Source organism: Chlorocebus sabaeus, chromosome 28 (genome assembly GCF_047675955.1).
Source record: "Chlorocebus sabaeus isolate Y175 chromosome 28, mChlSab1.0.hap1, whole genome shotgun sequence".
Classification (NCBI taxonomy): domain Eukaryota; kingdom Metazoa; phylum Chordata; class Mammalia; order Primates; family Cercopithecidae; genus Chlorocebus; species Chlorocebus sabaeus.
The window spans coordinates 16,782,125-16,805,478 of NC_132931.1; the positions used below are offsets into that span (position 1 = coordinate 16,782,125).

The window sequence follows — 23,354 nt, forward strand, 5'->3', positions numbered from 1 at the left end:
CAGTGCAGCTTCCGGGAAAGATCACTTTTCTTCCCGCACGATCCCCTTTCCAATTCCGCATTCCACTAAGAGCCACATCCACCACCCAATAAAATCCTCCGCATACACCACCTACCCCTGAACTCGTTTGGGTGACCTGATTCTTCCTGGACGCGGAACAAGAACCTGGGTGCCCAGAGTGCAGGGGTGTAGACGCTGCTACAGGGGCCGCACAAGGCCTGCTCCCACCAGAGAAAAACGACTGGCCAGTTCCAGCGTTCATTGTCTCTGGTTCCTACACTTGCTAGCTTGCACGCTCCCTCTCCAGAGGAGTGCCCAGTGGCGGACTGAGTGAAACAATCCATTTCAGTTCCCGCCCACGAAGGGTGTCAAGGTCAAGGGAACTATCCCATCTCATTGAGATGTCAGGTCCCTGGCCCTGGGGTGATTAGGATTGGGGAATATTGGCCTGGAATCTGATAGCCCAGTAGAGGAGGTGGAGGGGGTGAGCTGTGATTGCTTGGTTTGCATATGAAAGGCACACTTAAAAGCCACTCTGTTACTCTCTCTAGGAATTGGCTGGCCCTAGGAGGGATAGTCCCTCCAGGATCAGAAAGGCCCCAGGTATCCAAACAGACTTTTTATTCTATCAGAAATAACTAAAAAGACATGCTTAATATACATTCACATGTGACTTCTGCATGTGGCCTGGACTTCCTTACAATATGGCGGCTAGGTCCTAGGTCTTTCTTTCAAGAGAAAGAAAGAGCCAGCTGGGAGACTGTTGCCTTTTATGATCTGGCCTTGGGAAGTCATGCATCATCATTCCTGCCATATTCTTTGTTCAGAGAAGTTTGAACCAGAGTGACTCCATCTTGAATAGGGGTTGAGTAAAATAAGGCTAAGATCTACTGGGCTGCATTCCTAGGAGGTTAAGGCATTCTAAGTCACAGGATGAGACAGGAGGTCACCACAATATACAGGTCACAAAGACCTTGCTGATAAAACAGCATGTGGTAAAGAAGCCGACCAACACCTACCAAAACCAAGATGGCGAGGAAAGTGACCTCTGGACGTCCTCACTGCTTACACTAATTATATTAGCATGCTAAAAGACACTCCCACTGGCATCATGACAGTTTACAAATGCCATGGCAATGTCAAGATGTTACCCTATATAGTCTATAAAGGGGAGGAGCCCTTAGTTCTGGGAATTGCCCATCCCTTTCCTGGAAAACTCATGAATAATCCACCCCTTGTTCAGTATATAATCAAGAAACAACTGGGCCGGGAGTGCTTTGGGAGGCCGAGGCAGGCACATCACCTGAGGTCAGGAGTTCAAGAGCAGCCTGACCAACATGGCGAAACCCTGTCTATACTAAAAATACAAAAATTGGCTGGGTGTGGTGGTGCATGTCTGTAATCCCAGCTACTCGGGGTGCTGAGGCATGAGAATCGCTTGAACCTGAGAGGTGGAGGTTACAGTGAGCGGAGATTGCACCGCTGCACTCCAGCCTGGGTGACAGTACGAGACTCTGTCTCAAAAATAATAATAATAAAAAAAAGAAATAACGATAAAAATAGCCGACCAGCAGCCCTTAGTGATGCTCTGCCTATGGAGTAGCCATTCTTTTATTTCTTGACTTTCTTTATAAACTTTCACTTTACTCTGTGGGCTCACCCTGAATTCTTTCTTGCATGGGGTCCAAGAACCCTCTCGGGGGTCTGGATCGGACCTTTCCGGTAACACTTTTGCTCAAGGCAGCAAAAGAGGCCCTCCCAGATTCAAGGGGAGGGAATGTAGACCCCATTCCCCCACACTCGATAGAGGTACATCCACTCCTCTTACAGCAAGACGAGTGCATAGGATGGGATCTATGTATTGAGGTGGCTATCTTAGAAACTGCAATTAGTAGGCTGGGTGCGGTGGCTCATGCCTGTAATCCCAGCACTTTGGGAGGCTAAGGCATGAGGATCACGAGGTCAGGAGTTCGAGATCAGCCTGGTCAACATGGTGAAGCCTCGTCTCTACTAAAAATACAAAAAAGTAGCTGGGCGTGGTGGTGGACCCCTGTAGTCCCAACTACTCAGGAGACTGAGGCAGAAGAATTGCTTGAACCCAGGAGGCACAGGTTGCAGTGAGCTGAGATCATACCACTGCACTCCAGCCTGGGTGACAGAGCTAGACTTCGTCTCAAAAAAAAGGGAAATTGCAATTACTCTATCACCTAGAAATAAATACTGTTAGTATGTTCTACCTGTCCTGCTTGCATATCTTTTAATTAATTATTTTTTTCTGATTTATTTATTTATTTAGAGCAGAGTCTCGCTTTGTCACCCAGGCTGAAGTACAGTGGCGTGATTTCAGCTCACTGCAACCTCTGTCTCCCAGGTTCAAGCGATTCTCCTGTCTCAGCCTCCTGAGTAGCTGGGACTACAGGTGCCCACCACCACGCCTGGCTAATTTTTGTACTTTTAGAAGGGATGGGGTTTCACCATGTAGGCCAGGCTGGTCTCGTACTCCTGATCTTAGGTGATCTGCCCACCTTAGCCTCCCAAAGTGCTAGGATTACAGGCGTGAATCACCACGCCTGGCTTTGATTTATTTTTTATTTTGTTCTTTTAGTTCACAAATAAAAATTGTTTGTATTTATCGTGTATGGCGTGATGTTTTGAAATATATATACACATGGTTGAATGGCCCAGTAGAGCTAATGAACATTTGCATTATCTCACTTATCATTTTTCATGTTGTGAACCAAAAGTATCTGAGACAGGTCTCAATCAATTTAGAAAGCTTATTTTGCTGAGGTTAAGGATGTGCCTGTGACACAGCCTCAGGGGGTCCCGATGACATGCGCCCAAGGTGGTTGGGGTACAGCTTGGATTTATACATTTTAGGGAGACATGAGCTATCAATCAATATGTATAAGATGGACAGTGGTTCAATCTGGAAAGGTGGGACAACTTGAAGCAGGGAGTGCTTCCAGGACATACATAGATAGATAGATAGATAGATAGATAGATAGATAGGAGACAAACAGTTGCATTCTTTTTTTTTTTTTTTTTTCCCCAAGATGGAGTTTTGCTCTTGTTGCCCGGGCTGGAGTGCGGTGGCGTGATCTTCACTCACTGCAACCTCTGCCTCCCGGTTCAAGAGATTCTCCTGCCTCAGCTTCTCGAGTAGCTGGGATTTCAGGCATGCACCACCATGCCCAGCTAATTTTTTTTTGTATTTGTAGTAGAGATGGAGTTTCACCATGTTGGCCAGGCTAGCCTTGACCTCCTGTCCTCAAGCGATCCACCTCCCTCAGCCTCCTAAAGTGCTAGGATTACAGGCGTGAGCCACTGCACCGGGCCTCAAACAGTTACATTCTTTTGAGACTTTGATCAGTTTTTCACTGAATACGCAATTTACATGTGAGGGTGGGGTAGAGGAATAGTCATTTATGCCTTAGATGGGCTTAGTGAATCTGCATTTGTTGTTGTTGTTGTTGCTGGGACGGAGTCTCGCTCTGTAGCCCAGGCTGGAGTGCAGTGGTGTGATCTCAGCTCACTGCAGGCTTCGTCTCCCAGGTTAACACCATTCTCCTGCCTCAGCCTCCCGAGTTGCTGGGACTACAGGCGCCCGCCACCACGCCCGGCTAATTTTTTGTATTTTTAGTAGAGACAGGGTTTTACCGTGTTAGCCAGGATGGTCTCGATTTCCCGACCTTGTGATCCACCGACCTCGGCCTCCCAACGTGCTGGGATTACAGGTATGAGCCACGGCACCCTGTCAGAATCTGCATTTTTATTAATACATACTAGGGCAGAGGAAGCAATCAGATATGCATTTGTCTTCAGTGGACAGAGGTATGACTTTGAGTTCTGTCCTTTTCCCCGCACCTGTGAAGATCAGCTGTCAATTTACGTTGCTGGGGGAAATTCAACAGAGCTGTTTTAGGGTAAAGATCTTGAGGCCCACAAGGAATTTCCTTGCAGATAAATTGTGAGGGAGGTATATAGCATTTTTTTTAAAGTCTTCGTAGCTATCATTTAGGAATAAAATGGGAAGCAGGTTTACCTGAAACAGTTCCCAACTTGACTTTTCCCTTTGGTTTAGTGATTTTGGGGTCCAAGAATTATTTTCCTTTCACAGTGGTGAGATTGTACATCTTTTAATTAGCATCTTAGCCAGATGCAATGGTTCACACCCGTCATTCCAGCACTTTGAGAGGCCAAGGCAGGAGGATCACCTGAACCCAGGAGTTCGAGACCAGTCTGGGCAACATAGCTATACCCCATCCCTACAAACAATAAATAAAGTTAGCTGGGTGTGGTGGTGCATGTCTGTGGTCCCAGTTACTCAGGAGCTGAGGCAGGAGGATTGCTTGAGCCCAGTGAGCTATGATTGTGCCACTGCACTCCAGCCTGGGTGACAGAGTGAGATCCTGTCTCTGAAAAAACAAATAAAGTAGACAGACATAATGATATCCACCATACAGAGTGGAAGTGGAGTGTTTAGTTCTCTCTGGCAGATTGGATGATTTGTTCACACATCTTTCTTCCTCCTCATCCCAGACATGGACACTTATCAGCTTGGGAAGAGCATGCTATCCTGACCCCTGGATGTCGATTAGCCATGTGATTTGTTGCTTTTTTGTTTTGTTGTGTTGTGTGTTTTGAGACAAGGTCTTGCTCTATCGCCTCTGCTGGAGTAGAGTGATGCAATCACAGCTCACTGCAGCCTCCACCTCCCAGACTCAACTGATCCTCCTACCTCAGCATCCCAAGTAGCTGGGACTACAGGTATGCACCACCGCATCCGGCTAATTTTTGTATTTTTTGTAGAGACGGAGTTTCACCATATGGCCTAGGTTGGTCTTGAACTCCTAAACTCAAGTAATCCATCTTCCTTGGCCTCCCAAAGTGCTGGAATTACAGGCATGAGCCACTGCACCCGGCCATGTAATTTGTTTTGGCCGATGAAATATCAGTGGATGTAACATTAGCAGATGCTTTAGATAAACTCATGTGGTTTGGCTTGGCCTCTTGCATCTGTGCCATCTATCATGAGAAGACCATGCCCCTGGTAAGTGCTGCTCCCAGAATACGGAAGCACATGGAGCAGATCTGAGCCCAAACCTTGCCAGTTCAAACCCAGCTCTCTAGAGCCACAGGCAACGTGCAGGGCTTACCTGCTCTCAATGTTTTGAAATAAACTTTGAAATTTTAGAATAGTTTCAGATTTAGAGGAAAGATGATGAACCTCAAAAACTATGCTAAGGGAAAGAATCCAGACACGAAAGGTCAAATATTGTCTGACTCCACTTATATGAAATATCCACAAGAGGTGTGGCCACAGAGGCAGAAAGTGGATTGGTGGTTGCTGAGACCTGGGGGCAGGAGGGAATGGGGTGTGCCTGCCTAGCTGGCGTGGTCTCTCCTTTGAAGGTGACTTTTTTTTTTTTTTTTTTTTTTGCCACCGAGTCTCGCTTTGTCGCCCAGGCTGCGGTGCAGTGGTGCAATCTTGGCTTGCTGCAACCTCTGCCATCCGGGTTCAAGCGATTCTTGTGCCTCAGCTTCCTAAGTGGCTGGGGCTACAGGTGTACACCCAGCTAATTTTTATATTTTTAGAAGGGATGGCATTTCACCATGTTGGCCAGGCTGGTCTCGAACTCCTGACCTCAAGTGATCTGCCCACCTCAGCCTCCCAAAGTGCTGGGATTACAGGCGTGAGCCACCGCGCCTAGCCAACAATGTTTTAAAACTAAACAGTGGTGATGTTTGCATAACACTGTGGATGTCCCAAATTCCACTGAATTATACACTTTAAAATAGTTACTGTTCATTACAGCATAAGTTCCTTGAGGATTCTTGCTCAACTCTGTAACTCCCTGTATCCCATACATTATCAGTGCCAGGAGATCCTACATTGTTGATTGAAAGTTGCTCCACGTAAGATATATGAAGAAAAATAACAATTTCTGAGTTTGGGCTGGACTCGGGGACTCACACTTGTAATCCCAGCACTTTGGGAGGCCGAAGCAGGAGGATAAACTTGAGCCCAGGAGTTTGAGACCAGCCTGGGTAACATAGCGAGACTCTCTCTCTACAAAAACAATTTTTTTTTGTTTTGAGACGGAGTCGTGCTCTGTTCCCCAGGCTGGAGTGCAGTGGCGCGATCTCAGCTCACTGCAAGCTCCGCCTCCTGAGTTCACACCATTCTCCTGCCTCAGCCTCCTGAGTAGCTGGGACTAAAGGTGCCTGCCACCTCGCCTGGCTAATTTTTTGTATTTTTAGTAGAGATGGGGTTTCACCGTATTAGCCAGGCTGGTCTCAATCTCCTGACCTCGTGATCCACTCGCCTCGGCCTCCCAAAGTGCTGGGATTACAGGCATGAGCCACTGTGCCCAACCTCAAAAAATTTTTTTAGAATTAACCATGTGCGGTGGTGTGTATCTGTAGTCCAAGCTACTCGGGAGGCTGAGGCAAGAGGATCACTTGAGCCTGGGAGGTCAAGGTTGCAGAGAGCTATGATGGTGCCACTGCGCTCCAGCCTGGACAACAGAGTGAGACCTATCTCAAAAAACAAACAAATGAGCAAAAGCACAAACAATTGCTGAGTTTGGGGCTGATGAGTTCACAAACAATGGCCAAACCCAAAGCACTGCTATTTTTTTTTTTTTTTTTGAGATGAAGTCTTGCTCTGTCGCCCAGGCTGGAGTACAGTGGCACGATCTTGGCTCACTGCAACCTCCGCCTCCCAGGTTCATGCAGTTCTCCTACCTCAGCCTCCCATGTAGCTGGGACTACAGGTGTGTGCTACCACGTCCAGCTAATTTTAAAATTTTTAGTAGGGACGGAGTTTCACCATGTTAGCCAGGTTGGTCTCGAACTCCTGATCTCAAGTGGTCCTCCTGCCTTGGCCTCCCAAAGTGCTGGGATTACAGGCATGAGCTATAAGCACTGCTATTTATAGGTGTAGAGGGCCTGAAGAATGGAATCCAAGGATTAAATCACTTGTTCTGCCAGCCCCCTCTAGGGAGACCGGATGTAACCGTCTGGAAAGGAAAGGTTGGGATCTAATGCTCCCCGTGTACCTCCTAAAGCCTGCCTCCTCGCTCCTCTGGGCCTGAAAGAGCCCAGTCTCTGCCCCTGGATGGCCATCCCTTGGGCACCGGAACGTTGGACTTTAACGAGATCCTTTCCCTCTGGGTTCAGGTCCTTTCCTGGAGTCAGTTCCAGGTTTCTGTCACTCTCTGGTGGCCAAGCAGGACAGTTCAACACTCCTTTTTCGCCCAGTGAATTTCCAAAGATACTTAACCCGATAGTTCAAAAACTGCCCAGAAGCCGGATGCCAGGATACAGAGATGAATACAGCTTTGGACTTTCCCTAGGAAAGGGGTGAGAGTGGATGGAAATCTATTCTTTCATCTACTCATTTAACAAATATTTATTGAGCACCTGCAGAGAACAGTAAACAAGACACATGAAGCCCTTGCCTTCCAAGAACACAACTCTAGTGTATGTTAAATACATAAGCAAATATGTTGACATGGTGATAAAGTCTATGAATTAAATAAAACAGGTGGCAAGGTGTGGTGGCTCACACCTGTAATCCCAGTACTTCAGGAGCCGAGATGGGAGGATTGCTTGAGGCCAGGAGTTCGAGACCAGTCTGGGCAACATAGTGAAACCCCATCTCTAAAAAAAATAAAAATAAAAAAAATATAGGCGGGCATGTAGTCCCAGCTACTTAGGAGACTAAGGTGGGAGGATCACTTGAGCCTGGAAGTCAAGGATTCAGTGAGCTATGATCACACCACTGCACTACAGCCTGGGCAACAGAGCAAGACCCTGTCTCTCTCTCTCACACTCTCTCTCTCTCTCCTCTCTCTCTCTCTCTTTCTCTCTCTCCTCTCTCTCTCTCTATATATACACACACACACACACACACACACATACACATATAAATTAAACAGATAATAGAATCGAGAATGACTCAGGGGTGATGGTCAAGAAGTGGTCAGAAGACAGGAAGAGAGATGAGTTTCTGCGCTGGGAAGGGGCCCAGCATGAAAACACAGAGGGAAGGCTGTGGGGTCAGGGAAACCGAAAGAGGAAAGATCTCAGAGAAGGGAGATGACTTTAGTGTGCGTGAGAAAAGAAGTTCCAAGGGGCTGGAACTTCAAGGGCAAGGAAGAGAGCAGTTGGAGGCGGGTTTTGCAAACCCTACTTTACTCTAAGTGCAAAAGGAAAAGTTATCAGAGGGTTATAGGTGGAGGAGTCATGACATCTGGTTTAGGTTTAAGGAACATAGTGTGATTGATGCGGACTTGCTTAATAAAAAGGTAACACAATTAAAAGACCATGGGTGCACAGAAGAGGGCATGTAGCCAGGTCTAGGGGACAAGAAGATCTTCCTGGATAAGGGGTATTAGTTATCCATTGCTGCATAACAAACTGCTCTCAAAACTTAGTAGCTGAGGTCAATAATAAACATTTATCAGCCGGGCGCAGTGGCTGATGCCGGTAATCCCAGCACTTTGGGAGGTCGAGGTGGGTGGATCACTTGAGGTCAGGAGCTCCAGACCAGCCCAGCCAACATGGCGAAACTCCATCTCTACTAAAAATACAAAATTAGATGGGGGCGGTGGCAGGTGCCTGTAATTCCAGCTACTTGGGAGGCTGAGGCAGAAGAATCACTTGAACCTGGGAGCCGGAGGTTGCAGTGAGCTGAAATTGCACCAGTGCTCTCCAGCCTAGGTGACAGAGCGAGCCGCAAGCCTCCATCTAAAAAGAAAAAGAAAAAAGCCAATCTTACTGCATTAAGTTTTTGAGACAAAAGCTTTTTTTGTCTATATTGTGAGTTGATCAATAAGGAGACCAAAGCCTGGCTCAAATCTGTCTCTCTGTGTTGGCTTTAAGGAAGTGTTTTTTATTAGAAAAGTTTAGGAGGTGGATTTTAGGATTAGCAGGTGATAGGTGGAGGAAAGGGGAGGCCTGGAATGTTTCAGACATCTCTGTCCCACTAGAGTTGATGTATTAAGTGAGGTGGCCTAGGTAAAGTTGCCTAGGGCCTGGCACACAGATGGTCAATAAATGTCTGTTCCCACACTCATCATTGTCTGCTCCGACCTCCATCGGGAATATGGGGTCATGACTACGGAAATCATACCACGATGGTTGTCCACAAAAAGGTTCACTTCCGGGGCCCAGATTCTGCATATTGATATTGCCAGCCACCTGAATCTCCCAGGTCCAGCCCACATTCCTCAAAGGGAAAACCCCAGCCAAAGTGCCGAGGACACGATCTGTTTTTTAAACAAATCCCCAGGGAGGGCAGTTGGGGCCAGAGCCCCAGAGTTGACCTGGCCTTTTTTTTTCACATCATGGTAAGCAGGAGAGCCATGACCTGATTTGTCTTTTAAAACTCTGGGTGGGAGACAGATGGTAGGGGAGAGGGAATTCCTCCCTTGTTCCTTTTCGATGTTTTAGAAGATGTTCATTAATTGGGGGCACAGCTCTATCCTCCCCTACACCCACTCGCTGGGCTACTAGAAGGTGCGGTCTCAAAATAGCCCACCCAACCATAAGAGCTCAGAGCCCACAAGCAGCTCAGGAACTTAGAACTGGTCCCACCCTTCCTCCGGGGACCCCCTCCTTAAGCTGCAGGCTGTGGGATGGGCTGCAAGTCCCGCCTCTCCACAACTAGCCCCACCCCTTTCTTCAAAACCCCCGCCTCTTCTATGAGGCCCCGCCCCCTCGAGGCTGCATCCCCGTCCATTGGGCGGCCGGCAGGAGGCGCCAGAGCACAGCCCGCATTTTCTAGCAGGTTGGCCCCGCCCCTCTCATAGAGACCCCGCCTCGTCGGGTCTGTCTTTCTGACTCTTGGACGCCGAGGCCCAGCTCCAGCCCGCCTCTTCTCTCGCGCCCCTCCCTTCGTGGCCCCGCCCCCTCGCGGCCCCGCCCCGCCCGTTGCGCGGCCGGTAGGAGGCGCCGCGGCACGCGCGGGTCTGGGCGCCGGCCCGGGCCAACGGCGGGTGGGAGCAGCGCGGGAACGCGGCGGCGCGGCGGCTTGTGGCGGAGGTGAGTGTGGGGTGCGCGAGGAGTGACTGCGGAGGTGGGGGTGGCTCGTAAGGGGCGCTGCTCGGGCGCTGCCGGGGGCCCGGGGCGCGGGGGCCGCGGGGCGCGCTCCGGGACCCTCCCGGCCGGCGGGTCGGGGCGCTTAGGGCAGGCTTGCCCAGTTGCCATGGAAACCGACCGGCTCTCGGGCCCCGGCCTGGTCCGGGGGGCGGTACTCGGAGGCCGGCTAGCGCGGGCAAGGGCGGCCCAGCCTGCGGGGATCCGGGTGTCCGCGCTGCCGCCCCCCGCGAGCCCCTGAGCCTGGCTCTCCGCGTGGGTCCCGGACCCTCAACTCCAGGAGACTCTCGTCCCTCAGTTTCCCCGGCTGTGCCCTGGAGGGGGACGTTCGTCCGGGGAGCGCTGCAGGGGAGCGGGGCGCAGGGTTCCGCGCGCTCTCCCACCCGGGCGGGCCAGACGTCCTCCGCACACACCCCGTCCCGGTTGCAGCCGGATCCCCACTCGTGCGCCAGCTCAAAGCATTGTTTCTCGGCTATTTATGTACCATTTCCAGCCCCTTGACGAATACTGCATCCAAGATAACAGATACTGAGCCGAGCTCCGGGGCCCCGCAGGAGGATCCTGTTGGTGGGGTTGGCAGGGCCCTGGCGGGGCTGCGGACCAGCCTGCCCTGCCCTATTGCCTGTCAAGTGTTTGGCTAATCTGAATTGCACAGAAGAATTTGATTGCTCGTGTGCCCCGGTTAACATGGGCCATCTCTTGTGCATTCCAGACAGGAACCAGTGTTGAAAGTCCCTTTTGCTGGGTGGCAAGTCAGTCCCCTCTCCAGCAGCTAGCAGGTCAGAATTAAATCTGATTGAATTGTGTTTGCATTTGAAAGCGTGGCTCAGGCGGGGGCTGTAAAGATGGGATTCACGGAAGGAGGGAGCTGGGTGTGTGAAGTCTGCGTTCGGTTTTCCCTCCTGCTGGAAATGATAATGGGTTCCACTTTGTCCTGTTGGAGCAGAGAGGTCGCTCCACCCCTGTCGTCAGCGCAGCACTGACCTCACTCCCTGTACTCGCAGCTGGGACTTGAGCTTGTTTTTCATCAGAAACTGGACCCTTCCTTGAGAACAAGAGAAAACATTCTCTAAGAGCAGCACCAGCCAGCGCCCCACACCCTCGCGGCCCGAGCCCTGCGCTTTCCTCAAGTATTTGTGTCATAGAGGAGCGAATGGGGCAGAGGAGGCTGGTCGCACTTCCAGAAAAACAGATCTGGTTACCCAGGGCGTGCTCCGCCCGGTCGGATTTTCCTGCACTCCCCTTGGCCTTTTAAAAAACGAGTCCATCCCATTCTCACAAACAGGCCAGGCTCCGCCTTCTGGGATTCGGAAGCGGGCAGCACTTGAACAAGTGGGCACCCTCTGGTCTGGCCAAGGGAGGATGACCGAACGGAGAGAAATGCTTTCTGAAAATCCCCAAACAGATAAGGTTTGTGTGAACAGGGACTTCTGGGGGCTTAAGAAGGAATTATTGGAAAGGAGTGAATCACATTCTCTCTGCTTACATTTTCTCCTGTTTCATGATACTGCTAACTCTGCCTCTGCTTTCGAATCCGGCTCCAGAAACTGTGGGAAAAGTAGGGATCAGGGTAATGGGGAGAACAACACTTCTGAAGTTCAAGCTTGCAAGGCCCTGGGAGGGGACCTAGCAGTTGTGTGTTTGTAATTTTCTATTTGTTTTTTATTAAAGAAGAATTATGTAAATGTCAGACCTTACAAAACCTATATCCACCCCTGGGCCCCAAATATCAACTCACTTTTCCATTGTATTTGGGGCGCCTTTTTATAATTTTTGTCTTTTTTTTTTTTTGAGACAGAGTCTCACTCTGTTGCCCAGACTGGAGTGCAGTGGCGTGATCTCAGCTCACTGCAGCCTCCGCCTCTGGGGTTCAAGCGATTCTCCTGCCTTAGTCTGCCAAGTAGCTAGGGTTACAGGCATCTGCTACCATGCCTGGCTAAATTTTGTATTTTTAGTGGAGACAGGGTTTCACCATGTTGGCCAGACTGGTCTCGAACTCCTAACCTCAAGTGATCTGCTGCCTTGGCCTCCCAAAGTGCTGAGATTATAGGCATGAACCACCATGCCCAGCCAATTTTTGTCTTTTTTGAGACGGAGTCTTGCTCTGTCACCCAGGCTGGAGTGCAGTGCCGTGATCTCAGCTCACTGCAAGCTCCACCTCCCGGGTTCACGCCATTCTCCTGCCTCAGCCTCCCGAGTAGCTGGGACTACAGGCGCCTGCCACCACGCCTGGCTAATTTTTTGTATTTTTAGTAGAGATGGGGTTTCACCGTGTTAGCCAGGATGGTCTCGATCTCCTGACCTCGTGATCCGCCCGCCTCGGCCTCCCAAAGTGCTGGGATTACAGGCGTGAGCCACTGCGCCTGGCCGTCTTTTTTCGTTGTTGTTGTTGTTTTTAAACAGAGAGGGTCTCACTCCGTTTCCCAGGCTGGAGTGCAGTGGCACAATCATAGCTCACTGTAGCCTGGAACTCCTGGTCTCCAGTGGTCCTCCTGCCTCAGCCTCCCAAGTAGCTGGGACTACAGGTGCACACCATGCCCAGCTAATTTTTTATATTTATTTTCTAGAGAGATCGGGGTCTTGCTATGTTGTCCAGGCTAGTCTTGAACTCCTGGCCTTAAGCCATTCTCCTGCCTTGGCCTTTTAAACACTTGCCTCTGCTACATGACTTTTCTGTGATGTGGGCTTTCTCCTGCCTAGACGGGGCCTCCCCAGTTTTTGGTATCATATTTATGTCGGCATTTAGACTTCATCTCCAGAGGCAGAGGTTTCCTGAGCCACAGCTGCCTGGTGGCAGAGGCTGTACCATCCACCACCTGAAGTTTGGCTTGGCACCCTGGGGAACTCGTTGGAAATGACCACTATGAAAAAGTGGTGGCTGACCCTCTGCCAGCGTGTGCTGCCTGGAGGCTTCTCAGCCGGGGCGTCTGGAGAGGCGCTTGCGAGTGGGGCTGTGCAGCTCTCACGGATGGTTAATAAGGGCTGGCTGGAGAGGCTCTTTGCGGGGTTTTGTTCTGTGATTCCAAGTACTCACTTTGAAAACTGACCACAGGAGGCTGAGGTCAGATTCGAGGGCGATTTGAAGCCGCTGGTGTAGTGTGCACAGGCCAAGCTGCACGTTTGTGATGTGAGCACTGTCTGAAAATGCTTTTGTTGTCCATTAAATCGAGGCCTTTGATGAGTCCGTGGGGGAAGCTGCGGCCGGCTCTGAGCTTCTTAGGATTTGACAAGGAGACTCGTTGCACCTTCCTCAGAGGAAGAGAAACAAAGGCTTTGCTCCTTTACTCCTTTATGGCCTGGCTCGATGGAACCTCAAGGCTCCGTTTGCTTATGACCTGTACTGGGATGTCCGTGACACCTGTTACAGCAAGTTCACATCTTCAGAAAGCCAGGAACAATGAAAGCCTTTGCCGTGGTGAATTGTCAGCAGTGGGCTATAGGAACAGGAGAATGGCCAGCCACCCACCCCACAGGGCAGACGTCCGCGTTCGGAACCCAGTCTTGGGTGTGCGAAGCTGTCGGAAGTATTTCTGAAGAGTTCAAGGAGAAGGTGCAGCTGCTGGCTGACCTGGGCTAGTTCTGGAGGAAGCGAGTGGTGATCTGATTTCAGGACTCATCCATGACAGCTCTGGCTGGCAGTGCGAGACGCCAGAGAAGACGAGCGATGCCTGGGTGATATTAGAAAGAGGCCAGTTCACAGTGTCAGCTTTGGAGGCCAGGACGGTTCCACTGTTTAGTTCCCTAAGGGATAGCATGGCTCCTTTTTTTTGGAGGGGTTCCCTGGTTGCTTTCTCTGGCCCTAGGCAGCCACCGTCTTTTCCAGAAGCCTTCTGCAGTGCCCGCAGTGCGACGAGTGAGTCAAGCCTGGACAGTGTCAGTCGACTGCTGCGGAGTTTAGTACTGACCCGGGTCACAGTGGCAGGCGACCTAGCCTGTGTTCACTGGGACCCAGACCACTCTTTCCAGAGCTTTCCAAAAAACAGGCTTTCCTCCTGGCTCACTCGTCTGCCGCCTTTGTCTTCGTTGAGAACATGAGCATGGAAGTGGGGTAGAGTAATGGAGAGATGTGTGCGCAGTTTTCCAGCATTTTCCTGCCTTGCGGTCCAGCCTCACCTTTTACAAATCGGAGACCTGCCTTCCTTTTTCTCTGCCCTCCTGCCCCCACAGAGGTTCTGGAGGGAGACTGAGAAACCGTCTGGAGCTCCTGGCCCTGGGCACACTAAGGACATTAAAAGTGTGATTGTGTGACACGCCAACGCATCCCAGGCTGTTTTTCAGTTTCCCCAGGAGACTGCATCTCTGTGGCCTGGAGCGCTGGGCACCCACCCGCGGCCTGTGGTGGGCGGGACGCACGCATTCCGGCCATGCCTGCCCCAGCTCTAGAGGGTCCCTTTGTTCCCGCTGTGCTTGTGAGGCCACTCAGTGCTGCCATCCCAGGGAGCATCTCCTTCAAGCCAGGACGGGTCTCTTGCCCGGAGAGGGGGTAGATTCTGGGGGTTTGTGCCTGGAATGTCTGATGGTCGATTCTGTTAACGTGGCTGCGATTCGCCTGTTTTCCTGGTTCCACTGTGTTTGTGACCCATTTCCCACGTCGCAGCCTGTGGGGCAGGAGACACGGGGTTTACGGAGAGGCGAAGCTTTGCCCTCGGGCTGCCCACTGCTCTTCTGTGGCTGTGACGGTGCTGGGGGCGGCTCCCGGTGGGGCACTCCCTGATGCTCACTGCACACGGGCGCTGCGCCCAGCACTTCCCAGAAACCCAAGCCCTGCCGCGGTGACCTCATTGTGTTTCCTACTAATGGCTTTCCTTGAAGGGAGCTCCAGCCCATTTAGTCCTCTCTGTCTCTGGTGACCCTTCAGGCTCCAGCCACATCCTCTGCTCAGGTGCTCTGGTGGCAGGTCTGCAGGGCCGGGATGCCCATGGCCTGTTATATCCATCAGGTTTTGAGATGGGGTCTTGCTCTGTTGCCCCAGCTGATGGGCTGTGGCACGATCATAGCTCACTGCAATCTTGAACTCCTGGGCTCAAGCCATCCTCCAGCCTCAGCCTTCAGAGCGGTGGGTACAGTGCACGCCACTATGCCTGGCTAATTTTTAGTTTTTTTGTAGAGTTGGAGTCTTACTACGTTTCCCAGGCTGGTCTGGAACTTCCAGGCTCAAGCCATCCTCCCACCTTGGCCTTCCAAAGTGCTGGGACGATGGGCAGGAGCCACCGCCCATGGCCTCATTTGCTCTTGGTGCTCACGATGATTGGCGCTAACCTCTCTCACTTTTTCTCCCAGGCCACGGCCTCCCCACGTCCTTTGGCTGAAACCCCCGGTCCTCATCCATGAAGCCTCGCCCACCATGTTTTATGGGACGCACTTCATCATGTCCCCGCCCACCAAGAGCAAACTGAAGCGGCAGAGCCAGCTGTTGTCCAGCATGCTGTCCCGGACGCTGACCTACAAGTACCGGGACCTGGACTCCACCTTCTCCAGCCTGGGCGCCAGTGACGACCCTGCCGAGCTCTCCACTCAGCTCTCGGCCCCTGGTGTCCTGAAGGTGTTTGGGGACAGTGTCTGCACAGGAACCCACTACAAGAGTGTCCTGGCCACCGGCACCTCCAGCGCCCGTGAGCTGGTGAAGGAGGCGCTGGAGCGGTATGCCCTGGACCCCAGGCAGGCTGGCCAGTACGTGCTGTGTGACGTGGTGGGCCAAGCCGGCGACGCCGGGCAGCGGTGGCAGGCCCAGTGCTTTCGGGTGTTTGGGGACAGTGAGAAGCCACTCTTGATCCAGGAATTATGGAAACCCCGAGAAGGTTTATCCCGGAGGTTTGAGCTGAGGAAGAGGTCGGACGTGGAGGAGCTGGCAGCCAAGGAGGTGGACACCATCACGGCAGGTGCGGAGGGCCACAGGTTCAGGAAGAGTCGTGGGTCTGAGCGCTGAGAAGGCCAGCCAGGGGAGGGGGAAAAGGAGTGGCGCAGGGGATGTGTGGGGCAGGCTTGCTCAGCAGGAGGCAGTCGGAGCCCATGTCCTGGATGTTTGAAGGCTTCCTCTTTTGTTTTCTGAGACAGGGTCTTACTCTGTCATTCAGGCTGGAGTGCAACGGCACAACCAGAGCTCACTGCAGCCTTGACCTCCTGGGCTCAAGTGATCCTCCCACCTCAGCCTCCTGAGTAGCTAGGACTATAGGTGCACCACTATACCCAGCTACTTTTTTACTTTTTGTAGAGACAGGAGTCTCGCTGTGATACCCAGGCTAGTCTTGAACTCCTGCCCTCAAGCGATCCTCCTACTCTGGCCTCCCAAAGAAAGTTTCCTCTTGAACTCACCATTTTCACCTCAGCAGTCTGGGAAGTTGTAGTTTGTCTATGTGGCAGGAGGCTGGCTGGTGTTCCTCAGAGGCTCCTGATATGTTCTTGCAATATTTGAGGACACATCTGTTCTTCTGTCTGATCAGATCATTGTCCAGCTCTCCAGCAGTCATCTCATTGACCACAGCAACCACGCATGCCTTGTTAAATACAGGGTCCTGGCAAGTCCCTTAGCACCTGCGACCTTGTCAGGGAGTTTTTGGGGTAATGAAGTAAAAAGACAATCAAGGAATCCGTCCCAGGCCAAAACCTATGTGGCACTGCCTGGTTGCACGGTTGGTGCACCATGGGTCTGTGGGTGCCTGGGTGGTGGGAGGCCTTCCCAAGGAGGGCCCGGCCGTGGGCAGCTGATCACTGTCTGTCCGAGGAGTGCCAAGAGCGGGGGCAGCATTGAGTGCCTGCCCCAGGGCTTGAGAGCCCTGGGGCCTGGGGCCCACCATGTCTGGTGATTTATTCAATTGGTGGAAAGAAGTTGATTATCTTAATAGATACGTGTCATAAAAAATAATTTTGGCCGGGTGTGGTGGCGCACACCTGTAATCCTAGCATTTTGGGAGGCCAACGTGGGTAGATCACCTGAGGTCAGGAGTTGGAGACCAGCCTGGCCAACATGCTGAAACCCCCTCTCTACTAAAAATGCAAAAATTAGCCGGGCGTGGTGGCAGGCACCTGTAATTCCAGCTACTGGGGAGGCTCAGGCAGGAGAATCACTTGGACGTGGGAGGCGGAGGTTGCAGTGAGCCGAGGTCATGCCATTGCACTCTAGCCTGGGCAACAAGAACGAAACTCGGTCTCAAAAATAATTAAGTAAATAAACTAAATTTGGTCAGGTGTAGTGACTCACACCTGTATTCCCAACATTTTGAGAGGCCGAGGTAGGAGGATCGCTTGAGCCTAGGAGTTTGAGAGCAGCCTAGGTAACATAGTGAGACCCCATCTCTACAAAAAATAAAAAACTTAGCCAGGCATGGTGGTGCGTACTGTAGTCCCAGCTCCTCAGGAGGCTGAGGTGGGAAGATGGCTTGAGCCTCGAAGGCAGATGCTGCAGCTGGGATAACTGCACTTCAGCCCAGGCAACAGAGGGAGACCCTGGCTCAAAAAAATAACAATAAAAAGAGTAACTTGTGGTTGCTTTAATGATGGCTCTTTTTTTTTTTTTTTTTTTTTGAGATGGAGTCCTGCTCTGTCGCCCAGGCTGGAGTGCAGTGGTGCGATCTCGGCTCACTGTAAGCTCCGCCTCCCGGGTTCGTGCCATTCTCCTGCCTCAGCCTCCCTAGTAGCTGGGACTACAGGCGCTGCCGCCACGCCCATCTAATTTTTTTGTATTTTTAGTAGAGATGGGGTTTCACTGTGTTAGCCAGGGTGGTCTCGATCTCCTGACCTCGTGATCCGCCCGCCTCGGCCTCCCAAAGTGCTGGGATTACAGGCTTGAGCCACCGCGCCCGGCCTAATTATGGCTCTTAAAGTCTGCTCAGACAAGCACCCCCAGTTGCCTGCACCCAGGGGCCCTTCCTCCACCCAAAAGTCGCCGCTTCTGGGATCTGGTTTTCATCCTGACCCTGCCGTGTCACGATCCAGTGGTCCCTTGGAAGGACAGTGATCCAGTGGCAGAGAAGGGGTCCCTCCCCTCCTGATTCAAAAAGACCTCCCGTGAGACCAGGAAACCCGAAAGGAAAGAGGCGCGTGGTGGGATGTATTCTGCACAGGAACAGAGGGTCTTCAATGTCAGACACAGAATTTTGGTCATTCTTCCACCATGCAATGCTTCTGCCAAGTGGAGGGCAAAAATCGGGTGGGACAGGGCCACCTTGGGGCTGCGGAACGTGGGCCACGGTTGTTGCTGTGTGGCTGGGGGTCAGCCTGGTGTGTCCTGAGGCCATTGGGTTCTGTGTCACCGGGCGAGGAGGAGCCCTGGGAAGGCCCACCTCCTTGCACAGGTGATAGGTGTAGGACGGGGCCGGCGGCGGGGAGCAGACTGCATGTTGCAGGAGACAGGAGCTTGTCTGAGGCTCACGTGCCTCTCTTTTTTTTTTTTTTTTTTTTTTTTGAGACACTGTCTCTCTCTGTCGCCCAGGCTGGAGTGCAATGGTGTGATCTTGGCTTACTGCAACCTCCGCCTCCTGGGTTCAAACAATTCTCCTGCCTTGGCCGCCTAAGTAGCTGGGATTACAGGTGTGCACTACCACGCCCGGCTAATTTTTGTATTTTTAGTGGAGACAGGGTTTCTCCATGTTGGTCAGGCTGGTCTCAAACTCCTGACCTCAGGTGATCTGCCCGCCTCGACCTCCTAAAGTGCTGGGATTACAGGTGTGAGCCACCACACCCAGCCAAGTTCACGCACTTCTTTTTTTTTTCTTTTCTTTTTTTTTTAAAATGGAGTCTCACTCTGTCGCCCAGGCTAGAGTGCAGTGGCGTGATCTTGGCTCACTGCAACCTCCGCCTCCCGAGTGCACGCCATTCTCCTGCCTCAACCTCCTAAGTAGCTGGGACTACAAGTGCCCGCCACCACGCCCGGCTAATTTTTTTTGTATTTTTAGTAGAAACGGGGTTTCACCATCTTAGCCAGGATGGTGTTCATGCACTTCCTTTGGAATCATTCCTGTTACATTATTCAGGGCAAGCGAAAGCGCCCCTGCTCACAGCCTGTCTAAGCTGGTGGCGGTTTTTGAAACCTGCCAAAGAGAGTCCATCAGGCTGCCCAGCTGTACTGACGCACTTGTCTGGGCTGGAGCAGGTTGTTACTTACCCAGAGCCGGCGCCTTGGGCCTCGGGGACTCATCCTTCGTTGCTGACCTTCTTCTCTGGCTGTGGCCTGGGGACTCCTGTGACCCCCGGCCATGCCAGGAAGGTTCACCGAGGCGGCTGGGTGGTTTGAGATGGAGCCGCTGGTAGAGGCATGCACACATGCTTGCGCTCATTACAGAACGGTTATTGAGCCTCTGCACGGAGCCGGGGGAAGGCTAGACCTGGGGGGAATCCCCATGTGGATAAGCCAGGCTCCGCTGGGGATGATCCTGCACAGACCCCACTGCCGCCGACAGCCCCACCTCAAACGGGCCCGCACCCAGAACCTTCATGCAAGAGCGTGTTTGGTTGTTGTGGTGACACTTGGGTACCTGGACACAGAAATGTCCACACAGGTGTGCACACACACAAAGTCTCCCACTCGGAACTGTTCCCCGCGTGAGGCACCTGCATGGCCTTTCCATGGGTTAGAGGTGGCCTCTGCACATCCCTGGATCCCGCCTCTGAGAGTTCTCTCCTGCTGGCTTGGAGGCACGGAATGGGGAGGGCGCTGAGCCTTTGTTGTGTCCTGTGTCCCCCTGAGTGAGTTTGCAGCCGGCACTAGGTGATTCCTCCCTTACCCTTCCAAGGGGAACGACTGAGAGCCAGAGAAGGGGAGGCGGTGGGAAGCCGAGGGGTTGTTCACTGTAGCAGCTTGTCCAGCAGCTTTGGGTGCCAGCCTGCCTCAGGTTGGAGTGATGCAGAAGAATCGTGGTGGGGAGGCTTTCCTGACACCCGCTGTGTTCTCTCCCTTACATACCCCCAGTGATGGAGAGCTCTGTGCCTTCCAGCAGCTTGCCTGTCCTGCGCCTCCCTGGGCACCAGTGGGACTGTGTGGTGCCTGTTTGTCCTGAGAGCGGCCCTCAGTGTGGGGCATGCATCACCGTGTCACTGTGGCAGAAGGTGGGGGGCTGCAGTGAAACAAATCCTACTGAAGTGGGTGGTGTAGTTTCAGAAGGACAGCTGGATGGCGGGATGGCATCTGCCCCTGCAGGGCAGGCCCAGTGAGGTCCAGAGCGCGCTAGGGCCCCTTCAGCTCCTGCATTCTCTCCCCAGAGGACCCAGCATGGGGTTGTCCCTGCTCCCCGGTAAGAGAACAGTCCGATATCACCTGGAAAAAGTGGCGAGAAAGGGAAGGGACCCCTGGCCTGTGCATGTGGTGATGTGGTGTGCATGTGTGTGTGTGGTGTGCATGTGTGTGTCTGTGTGGTGTGCATGTGTTGATGTGGTGTGCATGTGTGTGTCTGTGTGGTGTGCATGTGTGTGTGTGGTGTGCGTGTGTGTGGTGTGCATGTGTGTGTGTGGTGTGCGTGTGTGTGTGGTGTGCATGTGTGTGGTGTGCATGTGTGTGTGGTGTGCATGTGTGTGTGGTGTGCATGTGTGTGTGTGGTGTGCATGTGTCTGTGGTGTGCATGTGTGTGTGTCTGTGTGGTGTGCATGTGTCTGTGGTGTGCATGTGTGTGTCTGTGTGGTGTGCATGTGTGTGTGTGGTGTGTATGTGTGTGTCTGTGTGGTGTGCATGTGTGTGTGTGGTGTGCATGTGTGTGTGTCTGTGTGGTGTGCATGTGTCTGTGTGGTGTGCATGTGTGTGTGTGTGTGGTGTGCATGTGTGTGTGTGGTGTGCATGTGTGTGTGTCTGTGTGGTGTGCATGTGTGTGTGTGGTGTGCATGTGTGTGTGTGGTGTGCATGTGTGTGTGGTGTGCATGTGTCTGTGTGGTGTGCATGTGTGTGTGGTGTGCATGTGTGTGTGTGGTGTGCATGTGTGTGTGGTGTGCATGTGTGTGTGTGGTGTGCATGTGGTGATGTGGTGTGCATGTGTGTGTGTGGTGTGCATGTGTGTGTGTCTGTGTGGTGTGCATGTGTGTGTGTGGTGTGCATGTGTGTGTGTGGTGTGCATGTGTGTGTCTGTGTGGTGTGCATGTGTGTGTGTGGTGTGCATGTGTGTGTGTGGTGTGCATGTGTGTGTGGTGTGCATGTGTCTGTGTGGTGTGCATGTGGTGATGTGGTGTGCGTGTGTGTGTGGTGTGCATGTGGTGATGTGGTGTGCGTGTGTGTGTGGTGTGCATGTGTGTGGTGTGCATGTGTGTGTGTGGTGTGCGTGTGTGTCTGTGTGGTGTGCATGTGTGTGTGTGGTGTGCATGTGTGTGTGTGGTGTGCGTGTGTGTGTCTGTGTGGTGTGCATGTGTGTGTGTGGTGTGCCTGTGGTGATGTGTGCATGTGTCTGTGTGGTGTGCGTGTGTGTGGTGTGTATGTGTGTCTGTGTGGTGTGCATGTGTGTGTGTGTGGTGTGCATGTGTGTGTCTGTGTGGTGTGCATGTGGTGATGTGGTGTGCATGTGTGTGTGTGGTGTGCATGTGTGTCTGTGTGGTGTGCATGTGTGTGTGTGTGGTGTGCATGTGTGTGTGTGTGACCGTGTACGTGTGTGTGAATGAGTCCAGCCCCAGGTTGCTCACCACTGTAACACTGTTTTTCAATAATTTCCAGTTATTGCTCCTATGGTAAGAGTCGCACTTGGTCAGGCACGGTGGCTCACATGTGTAATCCCAGCACTTTGGGAGGCCAAGACAGGCAGATCATTTGAAGTCAGGAGTTCGAGACCAGTCTGACCAACATGGTGAAACCCCGTCTCTACTGCAAATACAAAAGAATTAGCCAGGCATGATGGTGTGTGCCTGTAATCCCAGCTACTTGGGAGGTGAAGAATTGCTTGAAACCCGGAGACAGGTTGCAGTGAGCTGAGATCACACCACTGCACTCCAGCCTGGGCGACAGAGCAAGACTCTGACTCAAAAGGAAAACAGAGTCACACTGATTCTGAGTTGGGCTAACGGGTTGCACCATTTCAGAGGAAGCATTTCGCCAGAGCCTCTCAGGCCTCTCCCCTGCCCACCTTGGACTCCCCTGTGGAGTCAGGTGGGGAAGGTGTCAACCAGGCGCTTCCTGCCAGTTCAGTCATCACTTAGTTCGCTGTTACCCACCTGTAGAAATGCATGCAGGCACTTTGGGTTTTGTTTTCCATAAACATCGCCTTCTCATAGCCGCCAGGTTCCCCCTGATTTCCAGAGTCACAAAACCTAGAGGGTCTCTTCCAGGAGGAGGCTGGTGTTAGAGGTGTGGCCGGGCTGGAAGTGGCTCTCACCCCCCTTTCCCAGAAGGCTGGTATTTAGGGCTGGTGCCCCACGGAGAGGGCCTGGGTCCTGTCACCGAGATAAGACAGCAGTCACTTAGGCACACTGGGGAGGGGCGATGGCAGGGCCATGTGGTTTTTGTCAGGGGCTGGGGAAGGGTGAGCGGAGGGTTGGTTCGCCTTTGCAGGAGGGGCGAGTGTTAAACCGGCGCACAGCCCCCGGAGGGCTGGCCTTCCTTGCTTTCTCCCTTCCTCCCGTTACATTTCAGGTTGGGGCATCTCCGTGGTTGCAGGGCATTGAGCAGTGTCCCTGGCTCCTGTGCCCCCACCCCCAAGTTGTAGCAACCAAAGATGTCTGCAGACATGGCCAGCTGTTCCCTGGAGGCAGACCTGCCCTCAATTGAGAGCTGCAGTATTGGACCTGGCTGCCTGGACTTGGCCACACCAGCCCCTGTCCACTGGGACCATGTAGCTGAGTGCCCGCCCCAGGCCCTCAGGCCTGATCCACATTGGCGACATTCGTCTCTCCCGGGCCACTCTCGGAGGGGCTGGGGTGCCTGGCAAGCCCAGGGTCTCAGGGATGGTGACGTGCAGTCTTGGCATTCATGCGTTCCTGGAAACAGGGATATCACCGTGGCTTTGGATACCCCCTTTGTAAAGAGGCACCCTAGAGCGTTTGTAAAGCTGCCCAGGTTTAGCCAGGAGGGTTCAGGCTAAACAAAGCCTGGGGACACCACCCCAGCACTCACTGGGCTTTTGACTGAAAAACAGCGCATCCAATGTCTGGTATACAGTAGGTGCTTATTAAATACCTGTGGAAGGGTTGGTGCCCTGAGGAGAGGAGGCCCCTCTGTGGGTCTCAGCTCCCCTGCGTCTGCAAGACTCCAGAGTGAGTCGGTTTTCTTTGTGTGTGTGCGTGTGGGAGGGTGGTGTGGGGACGGTGTGGCCGTCCAGGCGTGTGGATGTGGCTTGAGCGACGGA

General features: G+C 52.6%; 1 protein-coding gene across 3 annotated transcripts in view; it reads left to right on the forward strand.

The window, feature by feature from the left end:
* Nucleotides 1–9,932: 9,932 nt before the first annotated feature.
* RADIL (Rap associating with DIL domain) overlaps nucleotides 9,933–23,354 on the forward strand; it is an 84,168-nt gene continuing 70,746 nt past the window's right edge. The window contains exons 1-2 of one of the 3 annotated variants that reach the window (XM_008018805.3): nucleotides 9,933–10,053; nucleotides 15,388–15,986. In XM_008018805.3, coding sequence (XP_008016996.3) covers nucleotides 15,452–15,986 — 535 coding nt within the window. In that variant the 5' untranslated portion in view covers nucleotides 9,933–10,053; nucleotides 15,388–15,451. Of the gene's footprint in view, nucleotides 10,054–11,039; nucleotides 11,518–15,387; nucleotides 15,987–23,354 lie in introns of those variants that run through there. The other 2 variants (XM_073012852.1, XM_073012853.1) reach the window with 2 other exon arrangements.